Genomic DNA, 21,693 nt, shown 5'->3' with positions numbered 1-21,693 from the left:
TCTTTCAAGCCTTATCGTCTACTATCTCTGACTTGTCTCACCGTCTTAATGAAGCACAAAAAAATCACGAAACCTCCTTGTCTCTCATCCATACCAAATTTCAAGAGCAACACCCCTGCTCCCTTACTTCGGAACTGCTAACTGACATTACCAATTTAAAGAAGTCCTTCTCCGATGATGCCCCCGACTATTCGGGCAAATTCAATTCTCTGGAATCTGACATAACTAGCCTTCGGTCTATGGTGTCTCTTCTCCACCAGCCGCTCCAAGATAAGGGTTGTGAAAATTCTTCCAATGGAGTTAAACCAACTCAAGTGTTACTCCCATTATTTCCTCCGATACCTTCGAAATCTAGCGTCGTAAGCTCAACGCTATTATTTTAAACCTAGAAGACAAGGATTCTGTAGCTGGGCATCGCTGTTTTGCCCGTATCACTCCGAATCTGACATTTCCAGGTCTCCACCGCTCGTCGAGGCCATTTCTCTCCTAATCATACAAAGCCGCGCCCTCTTGTGCTCACATTCGAAAGTGTTTGTGATCCAAATTATTTTATTTCCAAATTACACGAATTGCGTACTGATCCGACCTATAACTTCCCTTATTGTTACACAATTGATCGTTCTCCCGCCCAACAACAACAGTTCTATGATCTTTTTCAAAAGCTTAGAGAGCTCAATCAAGGTTGTCCTCAAAAGTTCAAAATTCTTCGTGGCCAAATAGTTCCTAACCCATCTTTCAATGTGAACAAATCTACTTCCAATACCAATACCTGTGTTATGGAAGTTGTGCCAGCCTTAAAAAACTAAGGTCTCCTCTACAGTATTTTTCCTCTTCTAACTACTTCGTGAACAATATAACTGTTGAATCCATACCTACTAGTCATGTAATTAACACTAATCTATTACCGATTGCCCTGTAAATAACTCCCTAAACAACTACATTGATAATTCATCCTCACTGCCTTTTTAAATACCAGAATATGACATCCATTTGTCCCTTCCCTCTAACTTAGATTGTAATATCGATAGGTCCTCAGTTTCAAACTGTCTTTTTCCTATAAATTTTATAGTTTTTAACGCGCAAAGTGTTTTATCCAAGCTTGGTGAGCTGGCCGCCCGTGTTGCTGATTGGGACGCGGATGTTGTTGGCATCACAGAATCTTTCGCTAGGCCCAGTATCCCTGACACCTCTCCACATTTTCCCGGCTACACACTTTTTCGAAAGGACAGAATATCCTCGCACGGCGGGGGTATCTTGGTATATGTTAAATCTCACATTATTAGTCACTCTTATTGCCTCGACGGACGCTCCTATGATGAAAAACTTTGCCTTACCCTACAATTGACCCCAAAAGACTCTCCCTTATTATTTTGTTGTGCTTATCGGCCACCCAATACCACACCCTCTGAAACTACCCTACGTCTATGTAATATTAGCATCTATGCTCAACGATACCCGAACGTGTTAATTACTGGAGACATTAAGCTACCCTCCATTGACTGGACCATTCCCATGGCAAAGCCAGGTGCTTCCCAAGACCACAGGTCTCTAATAAATCTTCAAACAAATTCCTCATTAAAACAGCACGTGTCTTTCCCGACTCGTTACAGCCAAACCAGTAAAACCTGCACCAATATTCTTGACCTAGTCATAACCCACTCAAATGTCGAACCTGAGGTCAGTGAAAAATCCCCTTTAGGCCGCAGTGACCAGGCAATTATGTCAGTCATCTACCCTCTCTTTAGTGCCTTTCCTTCTACCTTGAACGATTGTCGACCCAACAACTTATCCCCTAATTTTGCCTTGGCTGACTTCGATAACCTAAATAAGGCCATTGCTGAAACAGACTGGGTATCTCTGTTAGATGCCCCGGATTTTCACTCCTGTTGGTCCACGTTCCTTGGGCGTATTCGCGAAATTATAGCTAAGCATGTCCCCTCTAAGAAATCTCTCAAAGCCTCTCTTCATACTAAGCCCTGGATCTCACGCGATACCAAACGTAAACTTCGAAAAATGGAACATCTCTGGCGTAAATTAAAAAAAGCTATTTCAAATGGTCAAACTGTTAGAGTTATTTCTCTACGCCGAGAATATAACGCGGTGGTTGCTGACGCAAAGGCTGAAATCCTTAAAGCTAAACGTCGACAAGACAATCGTAAACTGAAACATCTTCACTCTAATCCAGCTTCTTTCTGGAAATTTGTTAACCACCGTATAAAACCTCCTTATACTGCCCCGGCCATTAAACTGCCAGACGGCTCTGTACCGTCTTTATCTGAAACTGCCAACATATTTAACTCTCGATTCTATAAAAATTTCACTAGCTCTTTCTGCTTCCCCTCTCTGATTTTGTCAGATGTTCCCCCCGCACCACTAGTTTTCAGTCCCCCTTCAAGATCTGATATCCGGCTACTACTAAAAAAACTCAAAACTCATTCCTCTGCAGGTCCCGATTACATACCGAATAGATTTCTTAGAGGGTGCCAACACCATATTCCGCCCTTTAGAATTAATTTTTGCTCGGTCCCTAACTGAAGGAGTTCTACCTGGCGATTGGCTTACAGCTCATGTCATCCCGTTTTATAAAAAGTCTGGGAAAAAATCTGACCCCTCAAATTACCGTCCTATAAGCTTGACCTCTTCCATATGTAAGGCCCTCGAACAGTATTTAAAGTCACTATCTTCAACCATGTTGCGGCTTATCTCCATGACTCCCAAAATGGCTTCCTAAAGGGCAAATCCACTACCACAAATCTACTCACGACTTTTCACACCTGGCTGGGGGCTTTTGACGAGAGTTTCCCTGTTGATATCCAAAGCTTTTGAGGCAGTTCCTCACTCTCGCTTATTAACCAAGCTTTCATCTTACGGTATAAATGGGAGCTTACTACAATGGTTACTACTAGCAACCTTACCAAACGCTCTCAGAGGGTTTCTCTCATGGGTACCCTTAGTGATCCCGTTAACGTAATCAGTGGGGTGCCCCAGGGTAGTGTTTTAGGCCCGCTACTATTTTTAATATACATAAATGATATGCCCAGGGAGGTCGTTAGCTCTATCGATCTATACGCAGACGATGTTAAATTGTACAAGGTGATTAAATCTTACGAGGATGTAAAAGCATTGCAGGCTGACCTAAATCGGCTTCACGCTTGGGCTTCCCTGAATGGTCTTTCTTTCAATGCCTCTAAATCATATCATCTAAAACTCTCTCCCTTAACATCCTCAACTACGCAGTTATCGCCTTATTTCTTGGATGGTTCTCGTCATGCGCGTATTTTGGAGCATCGCGACCTTGGGGTCATCATTTCCTCTGATCTCTCGTCTACAAAACATTGCGCCGCTATTCCCTCCCGCGCCAGTAGTGTCGACGGGGCTCTTCGATGAAATTTCTCATTTTTCGACAACACCACACTAACTCTATTATCCTAGAGTATTGCTCGCCTATATGTCGTCCGTATCAAGTAAAGGACTCTTCTAGCTTAGTGGCTTTACAATCCCGAGCTACCAAGATTATCCCGTCCTTGAGGGGGGTTTCTCGTGCCTTGCGCTGGAAGAATTAGGTTGGTCCTCTTTAACGTGCCGCTTGGACGTGGTGGACCTTCTACTTCTTTACAATATTTTTTCCGATCCCTCTCAGACCTATTTTACCGCTAACCTTTCCTACAAGCGCGGCCACTCACGAAAATTGCTTGTTAGGCGCCCTCGTCTCAATATAGTCAAAAACTCATTTTTTTTATCGGGTAGTTCCCCTATGGAACTCCTTGCCCCCGGAAATAGTAGATTCTCCAAACATTAATATTTTTAAAACTAAACTTAAAACTCATTTAATATCCACGTAAATTTAATATAATTTAATTTATATTTTTTCCAAAAACAAAACTAAAGGACATTGTCCATCATATTCTCCCCTAAAACAAAAAACTTTAAATTCCTCCCTAACGAACGGAGCTGTAATGGCTACAAAAGCCCTAGTTCCTAACAAAAACGAAAAGAACAAGTTGGGAAAACCAAAATATTACCTCTCCCTGTCGGGAAGATTATATAAACTTAAGTATCCAATGAAAACGTCGACCTTTTTGCCCTCACCGTTTCCCGCGCTTTGCGCTTCCGCATTTCATCCTTACTCTCGACATTATCTTCCTCAATTTTGCATACAAAAATCAGATTCTCACAAAAAGAAGCGGCAAAAACTTGCTGGCTCTTTACAACCACTTAATTTGACTTAATATCCAACTTCGAAACACAAATATTTACTGGTAGATACATTGACAACCCACAAGCAAAGAAAAATTCTCAAGAATGGCTCCCGGAAATTTAAAAGGCCTATTTTCAACTAGGTGGGCGTATCTGATTAGATTTAAAATATATATTTTTGAAATTTTTTGTCTGACTGTTATCTACACCTAGATGGTTTTCAGTCAAACAAACAAGGAGCATAAACATAATAGTGGAAGCTTCAGTCTTATTTAAAACATGTAAAACAATTATCATCTCTGCAAATAGCTTACACATTTCTTTTTTACTAATGCCTAACCGTTTCGATTTTTCTTAAGCAATCTTAGCACCAAAAAATATTTTTTGATACAAAATAAAAGTTTTATATTCTTATTAAGAATGAAACAAGAGGATAAAAAAGGTCTGTCCTCTCGTAATTTTTTAAGCTTTTATCATGATTACTCTAAACAACAGTAACAAGGAGTATAAACCCATTAGTGGAAGCAGTATTTTTTTCCGAAACAATCTCGCTTATGTTTATTCTCTCTAGACTTCGCTAAAATCGTATTACTCTTACGTAAAATATTAATAGACAGGCAAGGTTTCATACCATTAAAGAAGGAACGCAATATTATCCATATTTTCATTTCATATACAGAGAAAGGAAATTATTATGTTTCTGAGATGAGCTTCCCATTTTTGTTGTTGTTTTGAAAAATATATCGCATGCACGGGCCTTGGTAGATTTAGGAGGCAATGATAATCTCTCTCTTTGCACGAGAGGCTTATCTTTAATATTTAAATAAATATAATTATTTTTAATTATTTTAATCTACAATAATTAACATTAATAATAGTTAAATCGTTTGAAATAAAGTTATACCTATTATCATCTCAAACTTTGCTAATATTGACGTTTAAAGTGAAGGGTACCTCTCTTGCCCATTTTCTTCAAATTTTGTAGTATATATACGATTCGTTTCCATTATAATAGTAAAGAAAAAGCGGAATTGCGAAAACCTTTGGTGGCCGATCCCACCTTAGGGAGGCTAGACGTTTCTCGTAACCCTAGCTGATCGCCGCGTATATCCTAAAACCAAACGATGATAATTTAGTAGAAGCCAATGATACAGATTGGTGTCTATGTGGAATAGACAGAAGACCAGTGGATGGTGGTGATTAGAAGCCAGTATGTACAGACTGGTGTCCATGTGGGATGGACGAAGACCAGAAGATGGTGGTGATTAGAAGCCAGTATGTACAGACTGATGTCCATGTGGTATGGACGACGACCAAAAGATGGTGGTGATTAGAAGCCAGTAAGAACTGACTGGTGTCCGTGTGGGATTCACAAAGACCAGAAGATGGTGGTGTGAGAACTCAAGTAGAGGAGCCATTTCCGTGACTATGAAAGCAGTTCGGAAATGGCGAACGCGTTTGCTCCGATACGCAAACTGCGAACGTGGTCACGTGGGTGTAACAACGGACAGACAGACAGACACACAGACACACACACAGACACGGCCGTTACAGAACCTCTCCTGGACTATGTCACACGGAGAGGTAAAAAGAGGGATTCTCAATTTGGTGTTTTTACCGGAAATAATTATTTTTTGGTTTCCGTTTGTTACGTCTTCTACTCTGATTCCGTTTGAATTTGAAAATAAACGGCGGTTAGGGTTAAGATCGTTTTCAGTGGCTTTTTTTTATGCGGTGATTTATGATTATGGAAGTTTTGAAGATGAACTATTATTCTTCTAATTATTATAGTAGGTGACTTTCATATGAACTTAAAATGGGAGTAAAACGTTGTGCATATCCCCGTTGTAGAAGTGATTCGAGATATGCCCAAAAAGATTATATGTTAAGTGTTAAATTCTTACCCTTTCCAAAACCCATTTCCAATCCTCTTTATTTTAAGAAATGGTTAGTTTGTTTGAAACAAGTAAGGGAAGACTTCGATGTATTAAAAATCACAGAAAACACATATATATGCAATAAGCATTTCTTTTTTGGCAAAGATCCTACAGCTTCAGATCCAGACCCGACACATGACCAGGTAGATGTTCACTGTTTCTGTTTTTGAGTTGAAAGTAATATGTCTTAACTAATTTCTCTTATCACTCGTAACGGCTAAAGGTGATAACTTTAATATAATTTGGCAATTGAACAACTTTAAAAACTAATGTTTTATTAATCACAGTGGCTACAAGAGGAATTCCTTGGTTATTTGGCTGCCTGGGGAAAAAGATGTGAAATGCCGTACTGGTAAATTCACAGATGAAGAAAGAAAGAAAATGTTTTTGTCCCAAGAAACTCTTTCGGGTTTAAAGCAACCAACATTTGAGGTTTTATCTTCTAATGCATTTATAATTTTTCACAGCTCGAGCCATGGTAGGTGTGACTGATTTTCTATTGCAAAAAGGAGCTTCATTTGTGTTAACTGGGAAATTTAATCAAGATCCCTTGGAGTTAGAATTTTCTCGTCACAGACAGGCTTGTGGTTCTAACCTACACAAATAACGGTGAAAAACTAAAGATTTTAAAAACCTTTAAAAAAAAACTGCCAGTGCTTTAGGAAATGTAACGTTAACATCGGAGATGGAATAAAGAGATCTATTTAAATTCAACAATTAGACTTTATAAATGTAATACTTAAGATGGTTCTGTATCACAGTAGGCTAAGAACATTTTGAAAGTAAATCCATGAAACAATATTTTGAATGTAATACTTGAGGTAAGGGTACTGTATCACAGTAGGTTAAGGACCATTTTTAAAAGTAATTCCATTAAACAATGTTTTGTTACGTTATCTTGGGTTATTATTTTCACTTTCTACTTGGGTAGTTTTCTTGTTGTAGATTTTTTCTTAATCTGGCCTTTGAATCACTTTTGGATTGTAGTTCTTTTGATCGTACCTTTGATTTCAAATCTTCTCTGAGTTTTTTGACATGACCATTGGCTATAGTATTAATGAATACTTGCAGGCACTTATCTAGGATTTCACCATCTTCTTTTCCATCACAGATCTTCTTCCACATTTGCATAACAGCTTCATTGTTCTTTCTTTCTTCTTAGCCTAAATTGCCCGTTGATCAATATGGACTTTTCCATAGAATTTACAAACTAATTTGTAGATTTCCACAAATAATTTATAGGCGTCTTCATTGGGATACAACAAACCACCCCTGTCTTTTGCCTCTATCCACTTCCGTAGATCTCGAGCTACATTTTCTTTCTTCGTATGCATTTTGCTAGATATCTCTAGTCCTATTTTTGATTTTCGACTGATGGATCGTATCACTGAGCCAATGACATGCATTAAAGTGTCTGGACTCTCTTCAACCTGAGCTGTAACATCTATTTGTGGTATCTTTTCTTGGGCTCATGCCTGTTCGACAAGTCTTCGGATAAGCATGTTTATGCCACACACTTTGCTTTGTGCTGGTACATTCTAAAAGCAAAAAAAATAGTAAAGACACTACAAATTAAATTGATTTAAAACTGACATCAGTCAATCGTTGACATATTTTTGCAATTTCACTCCTGTTCCTTATTAAATGGTTTGTGTTTTCCACAACTTTAGACTCTGTAGTTTTCGTTAAATGGAATGCAGATGTTTTTTAATTCCGATAGCTCGGTTGAAGTTAGCTCTGTGATCCATTTTGTAATTTTCTTCATTTCAGCAGTAGCATTTAGTGTCACTAAGTACTTTTCTTGCATTTGGGATTGCAATTCGGTTAATAAGGCATTAAATGTCATTTTGAATTCAACAGCTGAAAATAGATAGATTTGGAGATGACACTTCACTTAAAAATTATTTTTTAAAATCACACATTAAACTAAAATGAAGGCTATACGTAGAATTATATCTTACAAGAGAGATACTCTTTCTTGTCACTTTTCTGTTCCTTTTTTTTCTTAGGAACCTCTTCCTCGGGTTGCTTCGATTTGCAAATACTACATATACTAAATGACATTTAAATTTAATACTAAATGAAACAATCATACAAGGAATAATCAAATTATAAAAGGCATACTTGGTAATAACAGAGAGTGCATTTTTCTGTGGAGATCGTGGTTTAGAGTGTATTGTATTTAAGATATCTTCTATTTCATCACCTGATAGAATGTCATCTAAAGTAAGACAGCAATCAAAGCTATATTTGCAATTTTATGGAAGTATTATGAAAATTGTTTTACCGGAATTGAGTAAGTCTTGGATGTTTTCATCAATGTCTCTCTTCTTAGCTACGTTTTCTACATTTTCATCTCTCAAGAAATATGTTATTAATTCACCATCATAATGTTTGTAATGATTACAAGTTGCTTCACCTGAATCAGAAGCACAGCCTAAATTTTCTTCATCTAAAAGGAATTTCCTTCCCTCACTTGAACAATATTCAAGTTTAGGCTTGGGCGGAAATGATTTTGAGGGAGCATTAAATATCAAACTGTAGGAGTCCTCCCACATTATAGCTATAAAACAATAAATCAGATTAATTTCATAAAATTATTTATACTTTAAATATAATTACCTTCTATAATAAAAGAAACCAGTAAAGTTGAGGTTTAAATAGCCCTAGGCCTAGGCTAAAAAAGGAAGGCACAGGAACACGAGTTTTTTTTTTAAAGGAAAGTCACCGTCACTTGTTTCTTGTTTGTTACGGGAGTTTCAAGATTTTCACACTACGCGGCGCGAAGGTCGCGTAAGCGATTTGTGGTCATAAAATGTGTCGACTGATGTATCCAAGTGTAACTATTATTAATCCAAGGTGCCGTGATTCTGTCACGGTTCTCCCTTATATTTAAAAATCATAAAAGAAAGGGGGGGAGGAGAGAAAGAAAGAAAGAAGAAGGAGGTGACGTAGACGGCGGAAGACCTGACATATTCCGAGAAATATGTCTGACCCTCCGTCGTCTGCAACGGTTTCTGGGCGAAGCCGCTGCATGACCAGGGCCAGAAATAAGATAAATGTCTTATAGGACATGTGTCCAGTGACTCCCCCCCCCTATTTGACTGGAAAATTTATTGGACATTGTCCCGTGGCGTGTGCGTAAATATCGCATCTTCATAGTCTAGCTATAAAAACTTCCGATAATTTATTAGTCAAAATGTCCAGTGACCCCCTCAGTTTTTAAAAAAATTATGGGATATTTAAATAATTTTATTGGACAATGTCCAGTGTCCTGTGCTTATCTCCGGCCCTGTGCATGACATTCCCAGACTTCTTGTAGATGCGATGTTGAAAGTTTGTGTGTTTCCTTTTAAGTCATGATGTAAAATAGATACACGTTTCAAGTAAAGGGAGAATGAAAAGGTCTGACAAATACTGATAATAAAAAGATTTTTTATTTAAAAACAATTTAATATTTGAAAAAAGCTTTTTATAATATTGTAGATCCTGAAAAGATAGGCTTATGCTAGGTTATTCTAGGCTTATTATTACTATGAATCAGAATTTGAGTCAAAAACATTTAATTAGCGTGAAAATAACATTCATAATTAAGTTAAACTAATAATAAATTAGTTAAATATTTAAAAAACCTCCTCCTTAAACTTCATTCAAGCCGTATCTGAAGTTGTTTTTTTTTCCATACCGGACTAATAAAGCGCCGTTGGTAGGAAGTCGAACCCTGGAATGGAAACTCAAATGTTGTTGAAACAACACTGAGCTGGGCGCATTACCACCAGGCAACCACACGGTTTGTTAATAAGTTCCTTGTACACTTTTTTAGTCGCCGTATATGATTTTGAAATTGTTTACCAATTTTCAGATCGTTAATTTTTCGATTTGCGGTAAAAGCTTTTAGGAAAGCTTTCGAACTTTTCTTCTTACTTCTATGAATAAGATAGAGGGCGCTATACTGCCCGCATACGCTACTTTCTAGCCTCTGAAGTTGTCGCTTACCAAAAGTCCATTTTCTGCAGTTTAAAGATAAAAATCTTCTTATACTAGGCAGAAATGGTGGCAAACCGTAGCTATCGAAATAATACCCTACACGAGCTCCGTCTATAAAGACCGATACCCAGTGAGACCCCTTTTCATAGTGCTGATCTAAATTTATAATTAACGATGCGGGATATCTGGTAACCTTGGGTAACCTATTTGATGCGAAAACACCCAAAAAGTTGGGCGTATCTGATAAAGCGAGAATCAAGTCTACGGTGGTGGTTGCTGACATTTTAATAATCTAAAATTACGTTTCTATTTTTATCGATTTGAATCATGCTTTGAAATTCGGCGTATACAATGCAGACTGCGGCTTCGGGCAAAGGTTTAGCGAATCCCATGTCCAATCTTAATTGTCCTTGCTTAACGGGGTTCCAGTGGTTTTTTTCGCTAGCAGATAGGTCCGGTGTCAGATCAAAAGCGTACAGAGTTAAGCCGTCGGCAAACTCGTTGGGAGTAATATCGTTACCGTCATCTTTATAATGAATACCCGTGCCCGCGAACAATGTTTGATAAGCTTGTATATACAAGTTTTTACCGAAATCAGGAGTCAACGGTTTCGAAGGTATTTGTTCGTTATCGAGATACAGAGACAAAAAATTTAAATCCCAAGTTTTAAAGTTAAAGGGATTCAGAGTGTAACTGCCCATGAACGCCACGTTGGAGACTATTCCAATAATGACGCGATTAGGCTGAGGGCCTAGATATATATTGTTAAAACTCTCGGTGCTACTTCCGCTAGAGATAGTTTTAGTTTTAAGTTCGGTGCGCGTAAAATTATATTTGGCAGTACCGTTATTAAGCGCTGCTTCATGCGCTAACAATATTTTAGGACTGAGTTTAACTTTACGTACCGCGAGTGCAGCGTCTAGGATCTTGACTTTACAGTTTTTGAGAGTGGCTGTTTCTTCACACATTAAGGCAAACTCGTCCTTGTTGCAAGTAAACACGACTTTAAGGTCCACCCCGTTTAAGAGTTATTCGGGAATATTAAACACGTCACTAAACACGGGTGTAAAAAATTCAATCACGGCCGATTTAGCAGTTTTAGCCATTCGATCTAACCTTTATTTGAAAAGTAGTCGAACTTTCCGGCTTCGTCCTTTTCCCATCCGGCCATCATAAGGTGAGATGTTTTGGCCGCGGGTCCGTAATTTGAGACAGTTTCGATAAAAGAAGTGAAGGCGTAGTTTTGAGCGGCAGTAGAAACTCGGGTATTGTTCAAGAAAACATCGCAAGTTCTCCACAATGCGTGGCCAGCGTTGTTCACGAAAGCTACCACGGCGGCATCAGGAAGATCACTTCCATCTTCGTTGGTGATTTTGACTTTGTTGTAATGCATGGTGTGGGCTACATCGATGTAGCTATCTCCATTGCCCGAGATGAGGTATTCGAGGTTAGAGCTATAACCAATGGCCGCCAAGGGTTTGGCCCATACACCTTGAGAATGTTCGACACTAGTTTGAATCGGCACAGGGGCGAAAATGTCCAATTCACTCTTAAGAGCTTGGAGAGAAAACATGATTTTTTCAGGAGCTAAATATATCGCGTGGCGTCTGCTTTGAATGACGGTGATAAACTGATAGGCGTTTAACTTTGCGTCTTTTTATCTTTAATCCTGAACCTTGCTGAGCAGCAGTCATGTTCTCTTAAGTTTCCTGCAATCTCTTTTTCGCGGCACTTTTCACATTCTGACCTTGCATTACGTCACCAAGAATCTTTTGTCCCGTACTAATGGCTCTAGGTGCCAAATACTTTGCACCTCTAATTAATAAGGGGCGTGCCCATCTAAATAACCCTTTCAGGGCGTTCCTATCCCGTGTCCTTTTTGGTGGGGTGTCCCGACAAATACTTTTGACACCCCTCCACCCCCTACCTGATCTAAATAATACCTCTATACTCGCAACGAGACTCTAATGTTTGGGGTTTTGGCATGGTCTAAAGTGTAGTTTATAGGTCGACGTTCCAAACTCGAATGACGCGGCTTGGCCTAAACTATTCCTTACATCAATGTCTATAGTATCAAAGTAACGTTTAGCAACTTTAACGTAATGGGGAGAGTTGAATGATTTAGTTATAGTCGAACCGTGAGGTTTTTCGCTGTCTACGCCTACTATACGAAGTAGCGGGGCTACCGTATCGCCTATAAATTCATTAGCTATTATATCGGAATAAATAAACAATTGGTCAAGAATATAATAATTTAAATTAGCGGGAACAGAGCTTCTATACGATTGGCTGGTTTTATCTGAAGGGCAAGAGAAAGACGTACTTTGGCCTTTTGGGGTTTTAAATCCTAATATCATTTTCAAAGTGGGGGAAAGAGCCAAGATACCGTTAGGTTGAATAGTTAAAGAAATGTAATCAGAGAGGGGATCCGAATCAAATTTAAACTTTGAACCGTATTGAAAGCCGCTTAATCCGGAAGCTATTTGTTTAAGGAGGGCTTCTAATGATTTGTAATAACCCCCGAGAACTATAAAGGCCTCGGCTTTAACAATAGGGTGTGATTTTCCGTCCCGACCTTTTTTACTTTCATGCGAGACCACCTGCACGTGACCTTCCTCACTGGGTATGTTAAAAAAGGACATTGGGTACAATACGTCTACTAGAGCAACCTCCCAGTCATCCCCGATCAGCTCTATAGCCTGGGGCAAATTGGTAGTGTAAGAGGAGGTCTTGTTGTTGTCATAAATTTTCATGCTAGCGTTGCTCGGTAGCGTTAGGTAAAAGGGAGACTGCATCTTTAGACGGAATCCAACAATTCATAGAAGGGGGATAGCCTAACCACTTTACAAAGAACTCCTTTTGTCCTCTCCTAGTCCGCTTACGAATTACTTTCTCGATCTTGTACTTCTCGGGTCTAGCTACCGACTGATGTTCCATCCCGTAAAACACCCCCTTTATTGGTTCCCCGTTTAAATCTTATAGTTTGAATACTGGAGGGCGTCTCTCTATTTTTCCCACTATTTTAAAAAGCTCTATTGTGTAAGTTCGCTCGTACCCTTTTTCAAAAATCATCTTATTCCTACTTACTCGGACGTATTCGCCCACCTTTAATTTTTTCCCGTAAACTTTCTTTTCGCTAAAGTACTTTCCGAATTCATTTTTAAAAACCTGAAGGACATTGGTGCCAGTAACTTCCGAAGGAGTCATTTTTATCGCGGAATGCACCGAGTTATTGTAAGCATTTACCAGGTCATCTAAAACATCTATATATCTATTGGTATTCTTTTCTGTAAAATTTCTGTACATGCGTGACTTTAAAGTTTGATTTAATCTTTCTACCATACATGCTTTTATATCGTCATTCTCAGTTGTAAAAAATATAACCCCTTTCTCCTTCAAGTATCCTTGTAATTGGGAATTTCTAAATTCGGTACCTTTATCCGTCTGTAGCTTCCTAGGAACCCTTTCTCTAAAGACAGACTTAAAAGCCTCAACCGTTTCAACACCGCTTTTTGATTTTAAAGGTACGGCCCAAGCTCTTCTGCTAAAGCAATCTATTACGGTTAATATGTATTTGTACCCGTCGTTGTATTGACTCAAAGAACGCATGTCGTTCAAATCCGCCTGATATTGATCCCCTATGTTTGTTATAACCACCTTGTTTCTTTTAAACTTTCTAAAAACTCTCTTATGTAAAGTGTACGCGTCTTTTCCCTTTAACCAATCCAGTACTTGTTTCTTACTAATCCCCTTTAATTTTACTGCTAAATATAATTTTTCAGCACCCCCGAAACTAGCGGGGTGGGAAGGGTTAAAGTAGATACCTTCTAAAATTTTGGAGATTTTACGTACGCTGCCCATTTCGGAGACTCGGTTTTAAGTTTTTTAGCTGCTGACTTGACACTAACTTTAGGAGCTCTAGTTCTTTTAATTTTAATTTGTTGGGGTATTGTATACGAGGTTAGAGGGGAAAAACTAGAAAGTAGGTTTGTAAATGCGTAAAAACCTCTAGGTTTTGGGTCTTTGTTAGAGGAAGGCTTGACAAATTCTAAAGCTATATCTCTAATATTCGAGCCGGGTATTATTGCATCATTAACTATAACTTCCCCACTATCTGTCCACCTAAGCTTTTCAGGGGTAGTGGACATCTGATCAACGATACTTTGTACATGCACTATATATTTAAGGGGGATATCGTCTAACCACGCCAAGTTGTAATAGTTGGATGTTGGTTGGGGGACCGTGGGTATAGGTTGCCTAGCGATAATATGTAAATTATTATATCTTTGTAGGGTCTGTTCGTATAAGCGCCATTTTGAAGCTTCGTCTAAATCTTTACAAGCTAAAATAACATTCATCTCATTGTCCAATTCCGAAACTACATGTTGTTGGGGTGTGGAAAGGGGTCGTTTTTAAAGGTAGAGCTAGGGACAAGGACCATTTTCTGAGCGTACTGCATTTTTACTGACTACCTCCTGTTATGGCGCCGATAATAGAGGAAACGAGAGGGAAAAGGAAAGAAAAGAAACTACCACCTTCCTGAACTAATATATCACGTTTTGTTTTCCAAGATATTCTCTTATTAGCAATTTTTCTAAGTTTTGCGGAATGCCTAGCAATTCTAGCTTTTTGACTTTTATTTAATTTAACGTTACCGTGTAAAGTATTTTCAACACACTCTGCGATTGCGTCAATTAAGGGTTTCTTGGCGTTACGTAAAATGATCCTACGTTGTTTTCGAGGGGATTTGGCAATAACGGAGAGCAAATTTCTTTGCGACCGAACGGCATAAGGCATAGTGACTAAATGAAGACATGGCTAAACACCCATCTATTATTATAATTATTTGGGAATGTAAACTTCGCAAGGGTTGTCGGGAAATATTCCAGTCCTAAGTCTATGATTCTCGGGGCATCTTTGGTGTAGATCGAATAATAAATATCCGAAAGGTAAACTAGTAGCGTCACGGTAGGCGTCGACAGCGAAACGCCATTTATCGGCAAACATTTGTCTAGCTATTATTGAACTTTGCAATTTGTCTCTAGGCGATTTCCTAAGAATAAGATAATGAGCGTTCAAAGAAACATCTCTAGAGTCTTTGGATCGATGGAATACGTTTTGGACGATATAAATCACGCTCAAGTTGCGATGATGCGTTCCCTTGGTAAAAAGAGACCCAACTTCTCCTTTGTTCTCGGTCATCAAGTCATCGATGATTAAAAGGCAAGGCTTACCGCCTGTATATTCTGATAAATCTGGCATACCTTGTTTGAAAACCACAAATTTTCTCAAACTTTCGAAAAAAGGTTGCCATTCACCGTAGAACCAATGTATTTCGCTTATATTAGGGGAAAACATGGCTGACCTGTTCTCTAATATTTTTAAAACTAATTGAGTTTTCCCGCTTTGAGACGGGCCTGCTATCACCATGTTAAAAGGATGGTAGAAAGGATACATGACCTTACCCTTTGACTTTCAACGAACGAATGAGATAAAGATTGTAAAGTGTCTATATATATATATATATATATATATATATATATATATATATATATATATATATATAGATCGACACGTAAAATGAACAATTGCAATTTCGAAAATACATGGGATATTTAAGGAAGCATTGACGAAAAAAATTTGTTAATCACAGGACATTTCACCGAGACGAAAATGACTATATAATAATGCTGATCAAAAACAATATGACTAGACTTTATATAATGACTAAATACATGCTGACTAGATAAATAAATATCACCGGGACTGACTAAATAAAAAAATAAATAAATAAAAAAGAAGAGACCCCTCACAGAAATAGATACTGTCGAATGTGCTCAATCTCGGTAACCGTAAGGTAGCGTGCGGAAATCTTCAATTAACCTAACCTTATCCACCACAGTTCTATAAACCTTGGATTGGTCGACACTTATTACAGTGTGATCAGCCTTTCGGAGTATTTGCTTGGGGATTGGTACTAGGATTGGTTCCGCCGGCGGTTCGTAAATGCCTATAAGCCCCTTTAACCGATCCATGTTAACCAAATCTTTGGTGGTGTGGTTAAGTCGGAACCCCTTAACCTTCATCTCGACGGCTGTCGATCCGGTATCAGGGTTCACAACTCGGTATGCGTAGTTCTTACATCCCCCACTCGCATATTCTTCGATGTAGGCCTGGGGTCCGTACTTTTCAAGCTCATTGGTCATTTCACCGAGGAAATTCCCAGTTTCGATTTCGACGCCCCCTGGTGTGTAAACTTACAGTATCGAATCAGTGTCTCTGTATAAAACAGACTCACCCAAGCGTTCGAGGTAGGAATAAAGCTTAATCCTAGCCATGGCAGTGGTGTACGCTGCGATCGGTACACTGACATTTTTATTAATTGGGTCAATCTCGTTGATATAACACCATTTAGCAACGCAAATGTCGTCGCTAACGGGTATCAACGTCTTGACCTCAATTGCTGGGTCATAGAACAAGTTAAAGAACTTCTGTGGATCATCAAAGACTTCAACCTTGTCAAGCCGAGTCCTTTCACCAAATTTGCCCCAGAACGAATTCAAACATAGTTTGGCGATGGTACGCTTGCCAGCGTTCTTCTCGATACAGCTAGGATCAAGTTTTACCCCTTCCTTTTCGCAGTACTCGGCTACGTATTGGTCTTTCTGCGCTTGGGTTACTACGTCAGAAGGCCAACCGCTACTTTCCTGTTTTAGCTTCAGAAAGCAGTTGACGTAATTGTTAAAAAGCCCGCCTGATTTAGTTACGGGGTCGTACTGAGATATTTTGTACGACCAGGCTTCGTGGATTTTAACAACCACGTAACCCTTTCTAACCGCTAAATGGACTTCGTCCGCCACAAACGTTCCCCTAATAACTCTTTCCCCTTGATATTTGTTTTCAGCGCACAGCTGACACAGGGCAAAGCACAATTTCTCCCCGATCTTTTGGGGCAAAACTGGGTGGAAGAGGTTACGAGGGGGCAGGATATCCAGTTTAATAAAACCTTCAATCTCGTTAATGGGTGGGAAGTTGTCTGTCAAGATCGTAGGGTGGCCGTAAGGTAGTTTACCGTATTTGTTAAACGATGGATATAGACTAGTGAGGTCGACATATCGAATCTCCTCTCCCGGCTTAACCCTGTGGTGAAGACACAGAGCGGAAGTACGTCCCCCGAAAAATGCGTTACGGGGATTGAGTGGTTCCCACGCATCGATTTGGATATGAATAGAAGATAGAAAGGTGTTAATTTCGGGCTTTTGCCCCCTCAATTTGTGGAATGCACATTCCCACGTTTCGATTACCTTATACCCCAGCTCCCTAAGCCTCTTATTACAGTTTAAAGTATCAGTATTGCGGGAGTGTAAAGTTTGGGTGACGTCACCGTGCAAAACCAGGTCTCTGTTTACCGGGAAACAGGTTCTACACCCGTGCCAAAAACAACCTTGGAATTGGTAGACTACCTTTTGATCTGTGCCAAGATCGTCTACTAGAAGCCCGTCGACTTTAATGTTCAAAATTTTAGGTTCGGAACCGTTAAAAGCCGACTTAATAATGACCCCGCGCTTATGGGCCTCCCACCTCAACCACTCGATGGCTACTTTAGATTGAGGGTCTTTCATTCTATAGGTGGAACAATTCCAATTGAATTTGGCGCTAGGTGGTCCTTCCTGAAAACGGCGTTGTAAAGCCCGGCAATTGTCACGGCAGTGTTAAAAGGGTTAACGTCCGCAATCTTCTCAAAAATCTCCCTGTACTTTAAGCACCCCCTCTTAAAATCCTAACGTCCAAGCGGCAAAAATGTATCAACTCTTCAACATAGTTGAACCCTTTTTTCTTCAACTTGTTCGTTGTAGCATGAAATTAACACCGAACGTTGTTTTTCGGTTAGCCTGTCTGGCGCGTAAGATTCTAAAAGAGGCATGCTTTCCCTCAAGACATAATTTGTACTCGTACGATCTTTTGGATCAAACACGTGTTCGGGAACAAAGTTGAAGAGCAAGTGGGGGAAATGTCCCTTATTTAAAATAGGGTCTAAGCCAAAAGTGGATACAAAGCTAGATAAGGGGGAGGGGACAAAATTTAAACTATCTATAAATGTCAAATTCTCATATCGAAATTGCATAATCTTCGTTCCCGTCATTATCACTTGAGGGCGCCACGCTTTGATGGCTAGCATGGCTTTGTTTGTACAGAAATTGTAAATCATAGCCCTTCGCATTATGGGCGATAACGGTTATTTTGGGAGAATTGTGGTGTTCTTGAAGATAATTTAAAAAATCCAAAACAGGATCATTGCCGAGAAACACCCGTTCTCGAGGGCCGCAGGTGGCGCAAGTAAATTGATCAGATTTCCCGAGAATGCATTGATCACAGATTTTTTGAGAAATACGTAAGATAGGAGTGTGTAGGAAAGCATTAGGGTTTGAAGGGTCTGGGGTATTTTGAACACATTCGAGATCATAAAAGATAGTAACCGAAGGATGGGTCTTAGCTTTTTTAGCCGCAGGGTGGGCTTTAGAGTCGGTAACCTGCATGAAACAATAGTGGGGGTGTGGGTTGAATTTAATACAGATGACGCAATAGACCTCCCCGCAGTTGTGAGGTGACTTGCGTTTCCCCATATCTATTGTTTTTGCGCAACGGGGGCAATTAAAAACCCTTTGACAGAATGATAGGGTTTTGCTTCCACTAGCCTTATGAGCGTCAAAGCATTCTTGCCCCCTAAAATCGCGATGACAGGTCTCGCATCTAATTTCACCCCCACGCAATCTTCGGCCCTTTAACAGGAATAACAATACTTGTTGCAAGCGTGAGTGAAGTCTAAGTTGTTATATCCTACAAGGCACCTCTCGCAGAAGTAATGAAAATTGAAGAGAGGTTTAGGTTTGGTGATGACGTCAAAATGATTCTGGTAGTTAAAAAGGTATAGCCGGGGCTTTGGATTACCATCGGTACCGAGAAGGAAATCGGGTTCCCCGAAAATACGGTGGGGGACGTTTGCTCTAACCGTAAAAACTATTATTTGGTAATCAGCCAAGTATGATTGAAATCTAGGGAGAGCACCCGCCCCCGCACATTCGTCCAATGGTATTTCCGCCGCCACGGCTAATTCCTCCGCCATCCTCCTAAGCCTCTCTCGCGATTTTTTACTAATATTGGGACGACATAGTGTTTTGAAATTCGCCTCGAGGCTTTTGTCAAGGGGATGCATTGTATGATCCCTGTGTATTCTAGAGAATAAGGGAGGCATAGCCGATCGTTGTTCTTGATCTGAACAATACATTTCTTCTGCCTGGCAAAAGTCTCGAAGCTACAAATTCCTAGCCGTTTCGAACGGTAGGCGCCTTGGGGCAACCTCACGCGCTGTATGTTTATTCCTATAGGACCGAGAAAAAACTTTGACCCCCTTCCGAGTTATACGCCTTATCAGCAACTACTTCTAATATAAATCCAATATCTATTTGGTCTCTTCTTCTAAAACTAAAGTCCGCGGTTTGAATTCCTGGATTACTAATGCTTGTCATTGAAATTGCAATCATGTCATCGGGTAAACAGTCGTCCAAAACGTATTCTAGGAAGTCGCTTACAGATTCGACGATGTTATTGTCAAATTGTACTTCCATTTCCCATCCATCAAGATTAAAATTGGGGAAGGACACTACCCCGCTAGAAAGTACGTTTACACCTGGTGGTGCAACTAGGGGGGATGGGGGTGGAGGTGGAAGAACCCCACCCCCTACCTGTCCTTCCCCTTGATCCATTGACTCATTCTGAGATGGAGCTATAGGAGGGGTAGTATAACCATCTAAGAAAGAAACATCGTCGTTTTGAAACGCCTCTTCCAGAGGCGATAAAGGAGGTAGAGGGCTATTGTTTGCCCTAGACTGCGGGGTAATGTTAAACATAGACCGAGGGGTCGCATAGTTTTCCAAGAACGTGTCATCGGCATTTAAAAATGCTATTTCTAACGAGTCTGGAAACTCGACTAAAAAACTATCAACTTCAATAGGGAGTTCAATTTCTGCATTAGAGTTGGCCATTGCAATAATTTAAAAATACAAATACCACAAAATACTAATAATAAATTTGAATAGGCCTAAATAATACTACTAAAACACAAAAATATACTAAAACACAAAAATATACTAAAACACAAAAATATACTAACATACTAATATATTAAAAGAGTAATGTACTTATAAAAAAAATTGAAAGTACTAAGAGTTAAATACTAAAACACTTGTAAAAAATTTAAAATACTAAAATACTTATAAAAAAATTTAAAGTACTAAGAGTTAAATACTAAAACACTTGTAAAAAATCTAAAATACTAAAACACTTGTAAAACTAAGTTAAAATGAAAATACTTATAAAAAATTTAAAAAAAACTAAGTTAAAATACTAAAACACGTATAAAAACTAAGTTAAAATACTAAAACACGTATAAAAACTAAGTTAAAAATACTAAAGCACTAAGATATGGGCACGGAATAACTCACAAGTTTTGTTTGGGAGCAGAAGATTTCTTGGCTTGCATCAACAGCGGTCAGAAGTAAACTGATGCGTAGCCTAGACTGATCCGCCCTTTTATACTTTCGTGATACAATTAGAAAAAAAATAGATCCCCCTCAATGTCATAAACATGTCTTAACACGTTTGGGCTTGTCATAAAACACTCTAAATATAAATTCCATTGTTAACAATACAACTGGTTCGACCATGCCCCCTTTTAAGGCCCTAAACCACCTGGTGTGGGGTCCAATTAAAGAATTGACGAAATAAATTCTTTTGTTCAAGTCCAGCCCTCTTTTATGGCCATAGAAGTCTTGGAATGCCCCAAAAGGACAAAGGGGATAGATGCTTTTGTTCAAGTTCAGCCCCCCTTCTCAAGGTCATAAACCAACTTGTGGGGTGTTTCAATTAAAGAAAAATAAATTCCAATGCATCTAAGGGGGCTCGAGGTCATTCACCCCATCCCTAAAGCCATAAATCATTTTGAGGAATGATTTTGATAAATTTAGTTAGAATTTATTTCAACGCTTTAAACATTTGAATTTTTTTTTTCAAATGACGCGTTTCGTGTTGTTAAAATGTAATGTATACGACTGTTTTCGTTCCGATGGATTATTTAATTTCACATGTATTCCTATGGGATTTTAGAAATTTTATATGATCGTTTTCGCTTTGGTCTTTGGCAATGTAAATGTTCAAAAACGTTTTACTTTTAACACGAAATGTGTTGATTAAAGCTAAGTAACACCCTACACTATCACCACTGAAAAGGTTTTGTCAAGACTGTAGTAGGTATAATAGTATTACAAAGAACAAATTAAGGAAAAAAATTATATTTATTTCGAGTTACATTTCAAGTTTTTGACTGGTTCTTTTATAATTTAGAAACATAATAAGGTATCAGTCGCAGTCAAGTCAACTTCGGTTAAGACGGAACTGCGCAACCCTCGTCGGACCGATTGGTCCGGCTACAGGGAGGAACTTTGCCTCCTACTCAGAGGTAATGCTCCTAAACTTACCTCGGTGCTGGAATTTGATTTGGCTGTTGATCTCATGC

At 39.1% G+C, this 21,693-nt stretch overlaps 1 protein-coding gene across 1 annotated transcript; it reads left to right on the top strand.

The window, feature by feature from the left end:
* Positions 1-54: 54 nt before the first annotated feature.
* LOC149680932 (uncharacterized) lies at positions 55-2,535 on the top strand (the record flags this gene model as incomplete). Its single annotated transcript, XM_089834640.1, has 2 exons — positions 55-359; positions 1,099-2,535. Coding segments are annotated over 2 exons (1,742 nt in total), but the record flags the coding sequence as incomplete, so codon positions are not given.
* Positions 2,536-21,693: the final 19,158 nt, after the last annotated feature.

Source organism: Phalangium opilio, unplaced genomic scaffold (assembly GCF_054372755.1).
Source record: "Phalangium opilio isolate 3A_F unplaced genomic scaffold, DU_Popi_V2 ptg000039l_2, whole genome shotgun sequence".
Classification (NCBI taxonomy): domain Eukaryota; kingdom Metazoa; phylum Arthropoda; class Arachnida; order Opiliones; family Phalangiidae; genus Phalangium; species Phalangium opilio.
This window is presented reverse-complemented; position numbering and strand designations above follow the sequence as displayed.